The sequence below is a fragment of the Zasmidium cellare genome, assembly GCF_010093935.1.
Source record: "Zasmidium cellare ATCC 36951 unplaced genomic scaffold M409scaffold_13, whole genome shotgun sequence".
Classification (NCBI taxonomy): domain Eukaryota; kingdom Fungi; phylum Ascomycota; class Dothideomycetes; order Mycosphaerellales; family Mycosphaerellaceae; genus Zasmidium; species Zasmidium cellare.
The window spans coordinates 750,973-765,489 of record NW_022986957.1 but is presented as its reverse complement, the minus strand read 5'-3'; the positions used below and the strand labels follow the sequence as shown (position 1 = coordinate 765,489).

Sequence of the window (14,517 nt, the reverse complement as noted above, 5' to 3'; positions counted from 1 at the left end):
GGATGTTTGGAAGAAGACGACATGGTGCGCAGTGTGCAAAGTCGTTTGACGAGCTTGAGCACGGACGCGGATCGCAAACATGTGATAGCATGTGAAGCGACTGATCGCGAAGTGAAGTGCTGGTGAGTGGACTTCGCCACGTGAAAGAGACTGCTGCCTACATACCAGGTTTTCGTGGATTCTTCTCCGTCTTCGCCTTCTGTTTCGCAAAAGCCTTTGGATTCAGCAGCTGCGCCGGATTCATTATTGTTTGCTTGAAGTGGGAATGTATCGGTGGCGGTTCGGAGAAGTCGCTCGATGATCAAGGAGGAGGCTCGGGATGAGGACCAGCTGCTGTTGCCGAAACCGCGTTCATCTCAATATGTTTCGCCTAAACGCCAGAGGGAAATGCAATATCAGAAAGCCAGTCGAAATATTCACGGAGGCGATGGACTCGATGACTGCATGTGCAGCAAGTGAAGTCGTTTCACGGGTGTGGCTGATGGAAGCAACGGGCCGTACCGTCTATCTTAGCGCGTTCAGGGGTAAGTCAGTAGGAAAGAGTACCCTCGACTTCTTCTTCCAACAATGATACATGTCCTCCCATCTCAACCCTCATGCAATGCTTCAGCTGCCCATCATTTACATTTCGTTTCCCCAAGAGCAGCATATGATAACGGTCGCTTTTCTGCGACCTTGAAGGCAAAAGGCTTTGAGCCACACGGACTCAGCCACAACCCAGAGGCAGAGCGACATATCAACATCTGGATTCCCTAATAAACGCACGTAATCAAGCAGGAAAGCCATGGACTGCGTCGACTTCTCGTCAAAGTGATAAGAGATGCGAGGAATACATCCATAACGAATTCTTAATCACACATTATGGCCTTTTTATACTTTTTCGGCTCTTTTCTGTCAAGGCCTTCCCAGCCTTTTTGCTATACAACGCCATCGAAGCCCAGACGACTTCTCATCGAAAAGACGCAAAAGCTATCACTCCCTGATTGCTTCCGCGAGCAAGTAAAAAACCCTGTTGAAATTCGGTCCCGAAAACCTCGCCATATCACTAAACACTCCATCAAGGTTGGAAACCAACTCGCCAAATCTGGCATGCTCGCCCGACCTCACCACTTCACCTCACTACCCATCCAAAGCCCCTTCTCCTCTCAAGTCGTCTCCTTCTGCTGCGCACCCCCGAACCCATGACACCACTCCGGACGATTCTTCGTATAAACCTCGAGGACGGGCTGATGCTTCCTATCCTCTTCAAAGTCATCCCTTCAGTCACCAAAAAAATCAGCAAACAAGAACAACTTCTTCAAAAAACCAGAAACGACCTGAAACTTACACAGTCCCGCCCTTCAAAATCGTCACGCCCGGCATCGCATCCGCGTTCGCCGTCATAACGCAAGCGCAGTTGCCGCAGTTGCGATACTTGACCGCTTTGCCCGAGTCGCCGATCCGTTCGAATTTGAAGTCGTCGCCGGAAAGCTTGTGGAACTGGATATCTCTCTCATCAGCCGACCTGGCCGCTACGGGAGTGTGAGTCGGGACATTACCTTGTCGTTCGGAATCAGAATATTGAAACTCCCATTCGACCCAGCCGTCTTCCGGCATGGAATGCAATGGCATACCGCCTGTTGTTCCGGTCAGTCCACTCGTCACCAAAAAGGAGTGTGAAGAGGAACGTACTACTCCAGCCGGCTCGCCTTCATACTCGTAGGTCCACTGGCCGCAAACACAGCTTCCTTTTGCCATGGTCCTAACAACAGTCTGATCTTAACACTCGCGTCAGCAGATGTTGTTGATCGAGGGAGCAGAACAGGGCATATATATCCCCCTCTCCATCTCCATAAGCATGAGGCTACCGACAAGCAACCAAGCAAGCCCGCAAACTTCCACCAAGACCCGCGACTTGGTTGTTTCTGCGTCAGCTTACCTTCAGTACACACACTTCTCGACAGCACAGGGGTATATATCCGAGTTCTCAAGATCCAGGACGAACAGGAAAGTCTTTGTTAAAGTCACTACTTGACTGACTAGCCGGCCGGCTGTCGGTTGTTGCTAGACAACTTTCACTTCATGCCCACTTCGTTTTGACCCCACATCATGACGTATGAGGAAGATGGTGGGAATGATTTGGAAAGAAATGAGAGCACTTGTTAGATTCGGTGCACACGGCAGACAACATCTACCTTGCAACGATGTGTTTCTTAGTCTGTTCCTGAGGTTACCTGTCCATTGTCGGGATGTTGCACATGACAACACATCATCATGGTGCCTGAATCGAACATCAATGAAAGTAGCAACGAAAAGCGTAAAGAGGTATCATTCATTTCAATCATCCTAGGCGACAAGAGGCAATCCTATGTAAACGTCGAGAGTAGAGGTGGTCTAAGAGCTCAACCGAGCAGACTGCTCCTGCGTCTGGTCCTCCATATCACTGTCGGCATCCCTGCTGCCAACCTCTGACCAGCTGTCCGGCGTGGCGACTCCATCACCTTCTTCCGAGAGCATATCGATATCGCTGTCTTCCGCTACATCAATAACCTCAATGCCCGAAACCTCGCTTCGTGCTCGTGACTCCGGGCGAGATTGAGATGGGGATACGGAGGCAAAGGTATCGGAGTCAGAGTCGGTCTGGAAGCCGAAGGATGAGTGGGCTCGAGACGTTGGAGTTCTTGCGCTCTCGTGAGGCACGCCTTCGCTCACGTCGATGAGTTGAGGTGTTTCACGATCCAGAGTGTGGGTGCTGACGCTGGCCGGCGGTGACACGACATCGGGAGCGGAGTAAAAGCTGGCGTCCATCAAGTCCTGAACAGGCTGCGGAGTGCTCTGAGTATCACGGACAGGGTCATAGGGCAGACTTGAGCCAGTTGACGATGGAGGCGCCTGAGTCACTTGAGCGTCCCAGTTGGCGAGACGTGCGCGAGTGAGCTCTGGAGTGAGACGATACAACTCATCTGACGCTTCAGAGGGCGCTGAAGACGGGGCCAGGGACAATGGTTCGTGTGCTGGCGAGAAGCGATGGTCGAAAATGTCTCCCCAATTCGGCTGAGCTGGGGGTGTTGACGGAGTAAGATCGACAAGAGGTTGAGGATGGGCAGCGATCGGTCTTGGAGTTGAGGGCTCAGCGTACGCAATGGCATGAGCAGCTTGCTGATCGTCCATGTCCTTGAGACTTGCAGCTATGGCAGCTCGCAATGCGTCGTCGTCTTCCTCCTCGCGGCGGGTCTGCCTTACGGTGGCGGCGTTGGACGAACTCTCTTGCTCAGAAAGTGAGAGAGCAATCGCCAACTGCTCCTCATAGCTCAGTTCATCATGGTTGACGGGGGGTTGTTCTCTTTGCGGTTCTGTCGATATCGGCGAGAAGCTCCCGGGAACAGAGATTGGAGGTGTGGGTGCTCGTTGGGGAGTGAATTCGGCAGGGACAGATACTGGTGGGTCGAGTTCGATCTTAGGCGGGACTGGAGGCTTGGGGGTCATACTACGTTCAAGGGCATATTCGTCGCTGAATGGGTCCGCCATTTCGACTCCCATCCGCCAACCGCTTGGGCCTGCGAAGCTTGAGCTCGACTCGCCAAGCATGATGGGTTGCGAGAGGTTGCGCTCGACTTGCCGCATCTCCTCCTCCAGTGATGTAGGTAGTGGCTCAGCATTGGGTGGTGATGGCAACGCCTCATCGGTCAACTTGAGCTTTCCTTCGGCATCAACGAGCTCATCGAATGTCGGTGTAGGTGGTGTTTCCAGTCCGTTTGCCTTCGCGTCGGCGTTTCTCCTTCCCTGAAGTTCAAGCATCTGCTGGTTTCGCCTGGCCAGGTATTCTCGTCCTTTTCGCCTCCGCTCCTCTGCCTCGTCTGGGTCCGAGGGGCCCTTGATGGGAATCCTACGTATAGTGCTGGCACTTGACAAGCTTCTTCCGGTCGCCATAGCAGCTGCATCTCGACTACCTTCAGCCTCTCGTTTGAGACCTGCGTCTCCATTAGCCTATAATCGCCCTGATGGCCACTGCCTGTTCGCATATGTAGGAGAAATGGGTATGTCTCGTGCTCTCGCGCTATACCGCCACTTCGAATGCAGTCTTGTGCCCATTTTGACGTACCTTCAACATCGGCTACTGTCTGCCCTTCAAAAGCAAACGCTTCTGCAGTCCTTCGGCTCTGAGGATCAAGCTCTTCTCCTATTTGCCTCAGCAGCTCGGCGATCCGGCGTCGCTGCTCTTCGATCCATTGCTGGACTTGAGGGTTCTCGATTACGGCGAGGCCGAGTGCGGTGATGATGGAAATCGATAGGATGATGCCTGGTTAACGGCCCTGTTAGCCGTGTTCATGGCGAGTTGTGGTGGAGTCGACTCTCAAGCCCAAGCCTCGTTACCGACTAGTAGACGCAGCTGTCCGTCAAGTCTCCGAGATAGCGGGACTCACCTTTCGCCACGGCCGCCGGCATGGTTGAAGGCGGTGCCAACGACTGGGATTTCGAGATGGCGGGAATATCAAGATGTCACAACACTCCTCAACTCGAGAGGTACCAGGTAGTGAGTTCTCATGAACGTGATCACAGGAGAGGCAAAGCAAGCAAGCAAGCATCGAGGGTGCAAGGCGGCAGCTTACGCAGAGTCGTTGGCTGGATCCCAGATCAGGGATGGCTCAGGCTTATCGGTGCTCGGATAAGGCAAGCCCCGCCCTGTGGCGTTGATGTCCTGATGTCCTGAGGATATACTATTCATCCCCATCACTCGCAGGTCGTTTGGATTATCTGTGATGCGAATAGAAGCGTGGTCACTTGTGAAGAATCGGAGAGATGTCATTCACTTCAGTATCATTTCGAGTGGAACGAGGAAGATATCTCTCAGATCCCCTGCTGAAATTCAGAGAAAAAGTATTGTGAATATCGAAGTGAAGTACTGTATAAAGTCTTTCAACAATTCCAGGTTCAGCTCACCGCGCCTGGTGCATGGGCAGAGGATATGCTCGTTAATGCAAATCAGATACCACCATCCTCAGCTCATGCAAGCTCGAGCTTTAGCCTCTAGGGAGCCTAAATGCAGCATCGATGTTTATGCCTCTGCGTTGCCAAAGTCTATGATTTCGTAGAATGTCGTCTCGTCTCGTCCAGATGAAGGTGATGATACCAGGGCATTCGATATTTTCGTGCATGGTGACAACTTTCATGGAGGAGTCCTCCGGGTGAAGTCTGACAGCCTCTCCAAGACGTTGACACCGTTCCACTTCTCGTGCTGTTGGCCAAAGAGGGTTGGGGCGTCAAGCTTTGGGACTCCAGTCTGTTCGATGCAGAAGCTCGCGGCTACGCTGCCCCATCTGGCGGCCTCAACGTAGTCTTTGGTCCGGACCAGTCCAACTGCGAAGCCTCCAAGAAAGCCATTGCCACCTCCCGTTGGATCAACGACCTTGGTGGGATCTTGATGGAAAGCAGGCAACCATCGGCCATGCGTGCCATGACCTATGAAACAGCCTACGGCTCCCGCGCGAACCACGACTGCACCCTCGCCTTTTTCACCAATCCCGCTCGCCAAGAAGCGGCCTGCAAGGTCCTCTACCATGGTCTTGGAAACCCCATTTTCGGAAGACACCCCAAATAGTGCAGCGAGCTCCTCATGGTTGGGGCTGACTACATCGACGTATTTCAAGGCTGCTATGGTATTTTCCAGTTCCTCGGCAGTTGCAAGATCAGGCACAGGCTCCCAGATAATGAGTGGACGAGGTAAGCGAACAGAACCAGGCGCCACTTCTCGCCATTTCAAGATGTCCTTGACCTGATCGATGCATCTCAACGGGCTACAGATGAGGTGAAAGCTCTCTGCCTTTGTCAGCTCAGGAGTAAGGTCGTCTGCTGTCAGGCGCTTCTTCTCAGTCAGGTATTTGAACGCTCGGTGCTGGTTGCCGCTGTAGCCGTTCCACCCTCGGGTGGTAGGTGCTGGTCTATCTCGAATGAGAACGTTCGTGTTCCAGGAGTCGATAGTGGCGTGGAGTTCAGCCGGGAAATCGTTGCCTGCGTCTACAATCCATCCTACTGCCTTGGACTTTGCTTGTGGAGAGAGGAGACGAGCGCCGACGGCCGAGTATGTTCCAGCACCTCCAATGACATTCAGCTGTGGCTTCTGGTCCGACTGCTCCGGAGGGTAGATGTCATCTAGACGGTGTCCTGTCAGTATCGAGGAAGAACGTGCTTCAACACGTTTCCAGTGGCAGGCAGTAACCCTAAAGATATGAGATAGATATGAGAGATGTCGCGAGCGTCGCCTTACCGATGATGAACATGCCCAGGGTGACGAATTCGACGTCTTGGCCGCCGGTCTTTGCCATGGTGTGACGGCGTTGTTGTGGTGAGCAGGTCTTGCGTCTGGCTGGGCAGTTGCTAGGGTCGTGTTTTGGCGTGGCAGGCTAGTCCGGCGGCCGGGTGTGACGCTGCGCTATGAAACCAGCCGTGCAAGTGTCCCGTCTGGCTGAAGCAGCGACCTCAGACTTGTTCCTGAGAAAAGAGACTACACCTGTCGACCGCCTCTGCACCACCATCTCATCGCCCAGCAGCACCCGTCGCGCAGACATACAGCTCTCTGCACGCGTCCGACATCGTCGATTGAAGCCCTGTCAACCAAAGAAAGGGCTGCCCGGTCACGAGCCGCATACGAAGCTCTCACACTCCATCTGACAATGTCTAACGTAGGCTCTATGCAGACCTTGATCAAGCGGTAATTCCCCCTTTTCTATACTACCTTACCTCAGCGATTATTATTGCATAGTACTATCATGTCGGAGAAAAATCGTGTCAACACCAGCCCCGTCACGACAGCTCCCAAAGATTCCAGCGCGCTCACACATCTGATCCGCAGGCTCGAGGCTGCCACTTCTCGATTAGAAGACATTGCCTCTTCCGCCTTTGAGCCTTCATCCAGCGCCCATGGCTCCATATCAGCCGCTACGCCCTCCGCCGGCACCAAGCCATCATCCAGCGCACCCGACCTTCCTACCATCTCCCAAACCGACAGCGCATCAACCGTGAAGCCCGCAGCCGAACCTCTACCCGTACCGATCAGTGATATGGATGCCATCATGGACAATGAAGTGAAGGCTTTTGTGGATGCTAGCAAAGGATTGGATCCGTTGATTGAAGAGCAAGCAACCGCGGTCGCAAAGGGGTTTGCGGATCAGAGACGATTTCTGGTCGTTACGACCAAGGCAAAGCGACCAGATCCGCAGTCACAGACATTTATGGACCTACTGAAGGATCTCCAGCAAGACTTGGGCACCGCAGGTGACATTAAAGATAGCAACCGTGGCTCTCCAATGAAAGAGCACTTGGCCATGGTAGCAGAAGGCATCAGTACTCTGCAATGGCTTGTCATGGATGGCAAGCCGGCAGACGTGGTTGCGGAGATGATTGGAGGTGCGCAGATGTATGGCAACCGTGTGTTGAAAACTTATAAGGAAGGGTTCGTCTACGATCAAAGAAAAGCCTCACCCGGTATTAAACTGACAATCACTCCAGCGATCAAGCACACGTCAAATTTGTCCGATCATACTACGCTCTTCTCCAATCGCTGCAATCATACATCAAGAAGCACTTTCCAGCTGGAGTTACGTGGAACGCCTCTGGAATTGACGCAGCCCAAGCGATGCGAGAGGTCGATGGGGCACCAAGTACGAACGGAGTTGCTTCGCCAGCGCCTTCAACAGCAGGAGGCCCGCCGCCTCCACCACCGCCTCCTCCGCTTCCAAACTTCGACAATGCACCTCCACCACCTCCGGCGCCGCCCGGTGGTGCACCCAAAGCAGCTCCTAGCGATATGGGTGCCGTATTTGAGCAGCTGAACAGGGGCGAGTCAGTCACAGCTGGCCTGAAGAAGGTCGATAAAAGCCAAATGACCCACAAGAACCCTTCGCTACGAGCGAACTCAACGGTACCGAGCAAAGACACAAACGAGATCAACCGGAGTAGGAGTCCAGGTCCAGAGATCAAGCCAAAGCCTCAGAGCATGCGCCAAAATAGCGCAGCATTACCGCCCAAGAAGGAGGCGAAAAAGGAGTTGGACGGCAACAAGTGGCTCATCGAAAACTTCGACTCTCCTTCGGCTCCAGTCGAGGTTGAAGTCAGCCTTCAGCAGTCACTACTAATAACCAAGTGCAAGAACACCACAATCGTCCTCAAAGGAAAGGCGAATGCCATTTCAATCGACAACTGCCCACGGACACAAGTACTGGTCGAGAGCCTTATATCTTCGGTGGATGTCATCAAAAGCCCGAACTTTGCCATTCAAATCACAGGAAGCTTGCCAACGATCATGCTGGACCAAGTCGATGGAGCTAGTGTATATTTGAGCGCCGAGAGTTTGCACACTGAAGTCTTCACCAGCAAATGCAGCTCTATCAACATTGTGCTTCCACCGGAGAAGGAAGAGGACGACAGCAAGGAATGTCCACTGCCAGAGCAGATTGTCACAAGAGTGAAGGGCGGCAAGCTCGTAAGCGAGATTGTGGAGCATGCCGGCTGATGGGGATGAGATTAGCATCGTGTAAGAGTAGTCAACGTTGGCTGGAGAGTCAGGATAGAGAGATACCTCCTGTGCAACCATCTTGTGCTAATACCACCAAACTCCCAGCTCCGAATCCTGCATATCGTGCATGTACCTGCAACGCTGACTAACTTCTCGTCTCTAGACATCGCTCCAACTCTGTTTCAACCTCACTGCAACATAGCACGTAATATCACTCGCACTTAGGCGCTCATACGGCTGCTATGACCGAGCGAAGAAGTAACGTCGTTACCTTCGACAAAATCACCACACCAATGCAACATACGCGCCCTTTCAAAATATAAACTCCAAGTCATCTCACACCCCTCTCACCGGATCGAAGCACACACCCATCGAAACCACTACACCAACAACCATGGCGGCGACAACCCCCTCCACCCCATTAACCGTCATCGTCATCGGCCTAGGCCAAATGGGCCGCAGCCACGCCCTCGCATACCACACCTCGCCCTCCTACCGCATCCTCGCCCTCGTAAACCGCTCGTCCCCAAAAGACCTCCCCCAAGAACTAACCCCCTACCCCCTCCTCCACTCCTTCGAAGAAGCCCTCTCATCCCACACCCCCGACCTCGTCTCCATAAACACCCACACCGACACGCACGCCTCCTACGCCCTCGCAGCCCTCGAAGCAGGCAGCCACGTCTTCGTCGAGAAAGCCCTCGCGGCCAACATCCCCGACTGCGAGGCCGTCATCGCCACCGCGCGACGAACGAAAAAGAAATTAATCATAGGCTACATCCTCCGGCACCACCCCTCCTGGCGTACATTCATCCACACCGCACGCACCACCCTCGGCGGCCCGCCCTACATCTTCCGCATGAACCTCAACCAGCAATCCACCGGCCCCGCCTGGGCGATCCACAAATCCCTCCTGCGCTCCGGGGCATCCCCCGTCGTCGACTGCGGCGTGCACTACATCGACGCGATGCTGCAGATCACCGACTCCCGCCCCGTGCAGGTCCGGGGGATGGGCGTTCGTCTCTCGGAGGAGGTGGCGGAGGGACAGGTGAATTACGGGCATTTGCAGGTTTTGTTTGAGGATGGGAGTGTGGGGTGGTATGAAGCGGGTTGGGGGCCTATGATTTCCGAGACGGCGTATTTCGTCAAGGATGTCGTGGGGCCGAAGGGGGCTGTGTCGATTGTGGGGGAGGAGGGGGGTGGGGAGAGTGCGGATGTGGATGGGCATACGAAGATGGTGAGGGTGAGGATTCATCGGGTGGGGAGGGAGGGGAAGGGCGAGGATGAGGTGCTGGAGATGTGGGATGAGCCGGGGCATGGTGAGCTTTGTGCGTTGGAGCAGGGGTTTGTGGCGGAGACGATTTGGGGGGATGTGGATTTGGAGAGGCATTGGGCGGATGCGGTGAGGGCGCAGGTGGTTGTGTTGGCGGCGGATCGGTCGATGAGGGAGGGGAGGGCGGTAGATGTTTGAGGAGATAGGAGAAAGATGGTCAAGCAGCTTTGTTCGGAATGCGAAGACGTGCTCGTGGCACACAGAGGGCAAGTTCGTTGCAAAGTACAATGCTACTGAAGCGCCGCCGCAATGTCTTCAGAAAACCTCCCCGCCAGTTTGGCCGTTGTCATCGTATCTTGATGCATATTGTGCCATGTCGTAGAAGTCGTTAGCGTCGAGACCATCGGTAACCACCTGCAAAGACGCTTATCCAAGCGATGGACTCATGTGGCCGTAAACAATTGACGCCCCCGAACGCAGTTGGCCAGCGCTCTTCAGAAACGTCGAATCATCCAGTCCCGAAAACGTCCTGATTTCGAGACTCATTCCTTTCAGATCCCCGCCTGCTTCTCAGGCTTCTCAACACCACTCGTCGTCCCAACCACAGCTTTCGGAGCAGTCGAATTAAACAGCTCACTAACAGTCGTGACCTTAGGTCTGTCCGCATCCGCTCCAGATATCGTCGGAGCTGCACCTGGTTTTCCCCAAAGTCCACTCTTCCTCTTCTCCGCAGCCCAAGAACCCCACGAGCTCAAGTACGCGCCAGCTCTTTGGCTTGCCGCCGAAACACTTGCTTGCGCCGTCTGCAGATCGGGCTTCGAGAATTTGGCCTGGCCCTTGTCGGGTTGAGGGTTCGCAGCAGCCGCGGCTCTGGCTTCTTCAGATCGTTTCCGCTGAGCCTCGCGCATCACTTCGATGTCAGCCCATACTTTGTTGAACGCAGACGTCACTTGGACACGACCATCTGCAAGCCTCTTCCCAACCACTTCTCGTGTCTGGTTGAATCGCTCATCGAGGTGCAGCTCAGCTACCTGCGTCGCCAGCCGTCTCTGCACATCTTCAATCGTCAAGCCGCCGGCGCAAGGATGTCGAGGTTCCACGATGTCGAAGAGCTGGCTATCTGTCGTGCGATTCCACAACTTGTAGTTCTCAGACTGCTGCCACGCCTCAACAAAGGCATTTGAGAACTCAGCAGAGGGATCTCCCTCTACGTCCGCCAGTAGAGCCTTCGGATCGCCGTCTCTGTGGTTGGCCAGATATTGGTGATATTTCGTTGCAGAGATCAGCGCGATCAGATACTCTTCGAACTGCAGTCGAATGAACTCCTCGCTCCCAGCATATCCATGCGTACTCGGTCTCGAAGGATCCGTCTCATCCCACGTATCGTTCACCGCCTGCGTAAGGAAATCGATCCAACGGCGATCCGCCACTGACAGCGAAAGCGCCGCTTTAAGCGTAGGTGACAGTATAGTCACGGCATCCTCGTCTAAATTCACCAACAAATCGCAATACCGCTCTTTCTGCTGCAAAAGCAAGCTATTAGTGCTGCCAAGGACATAGCTCTTCGTCTCCAGATCCGTGATCATATCGAGCTGCTGTAGCGGCGTGTAAGGGCCGAACATGGAGCACTTGCCGAAAAGCTGCAGCGGCAGGCCGACATACGCGAGCAAGGATGTTCGGTCGCTAGTTCGAACAGAGTCGGGTCTCGTGCAAGATTCCGCGTAGCGATTCATCTGGGGATCTGCGCAATCGCGGAGACTGCGTACCAGGCCTGGGATTAGCGAGATCAGAGAGAATTGGACTTGGCAGACTCGTTCGCAATTAGAGCCGAAGAAGAGCATCTGTAAATGTGTATGTTAGCCAAGAAGCCGTATAGATTTCCTCTTTGGATCGTACAGACCTTCTTCTGCAGCAACATGCACTTCAACAGCACAAGTATCTGCCACTTGAACTTGTGAATCAACTCCCTGAGAGACAGGCCAAAGTACTGATCCCTCTCATCCTCATGGCTACTCCCTTCCTTGACCAAACTCTCCTGAAACCGCTACACCAACAAAGGCATCAGCATTGGCGCATCTCTCACCGCATCAAGCCTCGTATGCATAGCATAGTCAAAAAATGCTCGCGTGACCACTGACCCACCTGAAGAATCTCAATGTCCCTAAAATCCCTCTGCGCAAACCACGCGCTCGTCACCGCACTCAGCTTCTCCCGCAGCGCACTGAACTCCTGCGGCTTGTCCGTGATAGCCACCACCGCCTTCTGCACGGCACTCCTCGTCACCTCTTCCGGGCGGAACAGCAGTTCCGCGCTGTCGATCTGGTGCATGCAGCTGATGCCAAACACCGACGTCGGTTCCACATCTTGTCCTGCCCGCGCCTTGTGTACCAGACTGAAGTAGCTGAATTCTTCTGAGTTTTGGTGCGCCCCATCGGGGAGGGCCATGTAGGGGATGAGGTGCCAGTCATTCTCGGCGGTGGGATCGCTGCCCTCGGCGCCGATCCAGTGCTCGACTTCGGGGCCTCGGTGGTGGTTGAAGTCGACGACGCAGACGAGGGGTTTGAAAGAGTCGGTCATGGTCGTGGGGTGTTCTCGAAGAAAGAGGAGAGTCGAAAGGAGGAGGAGGATTTCGAGTTCTTAGCTCTCTGCGGTCGATTTCATGCTTCGGTATTATGACTTTCTTATACAATTAAAGCGGCGGTGGAAGAAGTGTGGAAGTGATGCAGAGCAAGTTGCGAATGGATTGGATAGTGAGGTATGCATGCGTTGTACGTGCAGAAGATCTCCCAAGTCGCTGGTTCTCAAAGGTGGTTTGGCAGCAGAGCTTACACCGATGCGCTGCTCTTGTCCCAGAAGGCTTGGCGGCTCTCCTGCTGCGAACATTGAATCGAGAAAATGCACATAGAACGACAGGATAGACATTGAAGGTACGTGAATGCTATAGCTATGAGGATGTGGATGCAGCAAGCTTCTCGAGTGGGACGTGCCTCGCCACAGATTGCACAGGAAAAGTAAAGGATGAGGCTTGGTGCCACATGCATATGATTCATTTGATCTTCACGCCTCGAGAAATCTGTTGTAGCTTGCTTGCCCGCCTCGCTCTACATATCAATCGACCTCCAGACCGCTACGTCTCTAGAACGCCTTGTGCTGTACATTCGCATCATCGTGCTGAACAGGGAGAAGCCTGGGCTTTCTGCTTCAAAGCCCATCTTTCCACGTTTCTGCTCTCACGAACTCTTCAACTTCTCCGTAAGTTCAGGCACCTTCTCAAATAAATCTCCAACCAATCCAACGTCAGCGACCTGGAAAATGGGCGCATCCGGGTCCTTGTTAATGGCCGCAATGACCTTGGAGTCCTTCATGCCAGCCAAATGCTGAATAGCTCCCGAGATACCAGCGCACAGGTAAAGCTGCGGTGCAACATTCTTTCCCGTCTGGCCAACCTGCAAGCTGTTGTCCGCAAATCCAGAATCGACTGCAGCTCGGCTGGCTCCAATAGCAGCTCCCAGGGCGTCTGCAAGCGGTGGCATAAGGCGGTCAAACTCCTCCTTCGACTTCAAGCCTCGTCCGCCGGAGACGACCTTCTCTGCCGTAGCTAGGTCCGGTCGATCGCTCTTGGCCAGATCTTCGCTGACCCATTCGGTGGGACATTCGGCCTTGGGGTCTGCTCCCTCTTCAACGCTGGCAGACCCTCCCTCTGCGGCGCCTGCGGGGAACGCGGTACCTCGGACGGTGATGATCTTGGGGTTGTCCTCGCTCTTGACGGTCAATATCGCATTTCCCGCATAGATAGGCCGGACGAAAGTATCCTCGCCCTGGATCTCCGTGATATCCGAGATTTGCTGCACATCCAGTAACGCAGCGACTCGAGGCAACAGATTCTTCCCAAATGCCGAATGCCCTGCAAACACATGCGTATAGCCGCCCTTCTTGATATTCTCCACGAGTAAAGGCGCCCAGTTCTCTGGCAGACCCTTGTCGTACGCTCCGTTGTCCACGTAGATCACCTTCTCCAAGCCATCCACCTTTGCCGCCTCATCTGCCACGGTCTTGCCATTGGCACCTGCGACAAAGCCATGTATGCTGCCTCCAAGCTTCTGTGCAGCCGAGATCGATGCCAGTGAAGACATGTTCAGCTTGCCTTCCCGTTGCTCCAGAACGGCCAGAGTGGAGGCCAGTCTTCGTAGCGCATCGCGTGAGAGTGGTCGAATCGTGGTTGGCCGTGCCTGGCGAAGACATGTATTTGCCTGCCTGAGCAAGCCATTTCGCAGAGGTGCCGCCATGGTGTGAGGTCCAACAGCAGTAGGACTGGTGTTGATGTGGGAAGGAAGTCGACGTCAAGAGTGTCACTTTCTCGGCTTAACGACCGATGGCGGAGCTGTCGCGCAGCCAATGCCGAGGAAACTTTATTTCCACGCCACTACCCGAACGACACGACCTACATGTTAAGACTGATGAATGAATTGATGAGACTGATCTAGCATTTCCTTCGATCTAATTTGCAAAGGACCTGCCTATTCATGAAGCATCTAGGCCTCCCACTGCGTGCGACGTGATTGACGCCTGCACCGCTAGCTACATATCGGCCTCGTGCATCCAAATCATAGCCCACTACCATGGCTTCATTCGTATACTGATGGAGTGTCCCAGCCACAGCTGATGGCTCGGATGCTTGCCGAGAGATAGAGAATCTGGGTATTGTGGTCGTCGCAACTTCTCTGAGCACCAACGCCTGTCATCGAATCGAACAAAT

The 14,517-nt window shown here is 54.1% G+C and overlaps 7 protein-coding genes across 7 annotated transcripts; 2 read left to right on the top strand and 5 right to left on the bottom strand.

Annotated features, from left to right (window-relative positions):
- Window positions 1-1,145: 1,145 nt before the first annotated feature.
- Window positions 1,146-1,737, bottom strand: M409DRAFT_21753 (uncharacterized protein; the record flags this gene model as incomplete). Its single annotated transcript, XM_033806008.1, has 4 exons — window positions 1,146-1,257; window positions 1,328-1,479; window positions 1,539-1,616; window positions 1,672-1,737. 4 exons carry the CDS (start codon window positions 1,735-1,737, stop codon window positions 1,146-1,148), a joined length of 408 nt encoding a protein of 135 aa, XP_033669205.1.
- A 636-nt stretch (window positions 1,738-2,373) lies between these two features.
- Window positions 2,374-4,425, bottom strand: M409DRAFT_21752 (uncharacterized protein; the record flags this gene model as incomplete). Its single annotated transcript, XM_033806007.1, has 3 exons — window positions 2,374-3,950; window positions 4,082-4,279; window positions 4,404-4,425. The coding sequence occupies 3 exons, from the start codon at window positions 4,423-4,425 to the stop codon at window positions 2,374-2,376; spliced, it is 1,797 nt and encodes a 598-aa protein (XP_033669204.1).
- A 721-nt stretch (window positions 4,426-5,146) lies between these two features.
- M409DRAFT_21751 (uncharacterized protein) lies at window positions 5,147-6,302 on the bottom strand (the record flags this gene model as incomplete). The annotated part of the gene is made up of 2 exons (XM_033806006.1): window positions 5,147-6,129; window positions 6,245-6,302. 2 exons carry the CDS (start codon window positions 6,300-6,302, stop codon window positions 5,147-5,149), a joined length of 1,041 nt encoding a protein of 346 aa, XP_033669203.1.
- Window positions 6,303-6,746: 444 nt separating this feature from the next.
- Window positions 6,747-8,488, top strand: M409DRAFT_21750 (uncharacterized protein; the record flags this gene model as incomplete). Its single annotated transcript, XM_033806005.1, has 2 exons — window positions 6,747-7,429; window positions 7,486-8,488. The coding sequence occupies 2 exons, from the start codon at window positions 6,747-6,749 to the stop codon at window positions 8,486-8,488; spliced, it is 1,686 nt and encodes a 561-aa protein (XP_033669202.1).
- A 397-nt stretch (window positions 8,489-8,885) lies between these two features.
- M409DRAFT_21749 (uncharacterized protein) lies at window positions 8,886-9,959 on the top strand (the record flags this gene model as incomplete). The annotated part of the gene is made up of 1 exon (XM_033806004.1): window positions 8,886-9,959. The coding sequence occupies one exon, from the start codon at window positions 8,886-8,888 to the stop codon at window positions 9,957-9,959; it is 1,074 nt and encodes a 357-aa protein (XP_033669201.1).
- A 353-nt stretch (window positions 9,960-10,312) lies between these two features.
- On the bottom strand, window positions 10,313-12,338 carry M409DRAFT_65756 (uncharacterized protein; the record flags this gene model as incomplete). The annotated part of the gene is made up of 4 exons (XM_033816650.1): window positions 10,313-10,368; window positions 10,399-11,602; window positions 11,662-11,805; window positions 11,904-12,338. 4 exons carry the CDS (start codon window positions 12,336-12,338, stop codon window positions 10,313-10,315), a joined length of 1,839 nt encoding a protein of 612 aa, XP_033669200.1.
- Window positions 12,339-12,991: 653 nt separating this feature from the next.
- M409DRAFT_53588 (uncharacterized protein) lies at window positions 12,992-14,047 on the bottom strand (the record flags this gene model as incomplete). Its single annotated transcript, XM_033812417.1, has 1 exon — window positions 12,992-14,047. One exon carries the CDS (start codon window positions 14,045-14,047, stop codon window positions 12,992-12,994), a length of 1,056 nt encoding a protein of 351 aa, XP_033669199.1.
- Between the last annotated feature and the right edge of the window lie 470 nt (window positions 14,048-14,517).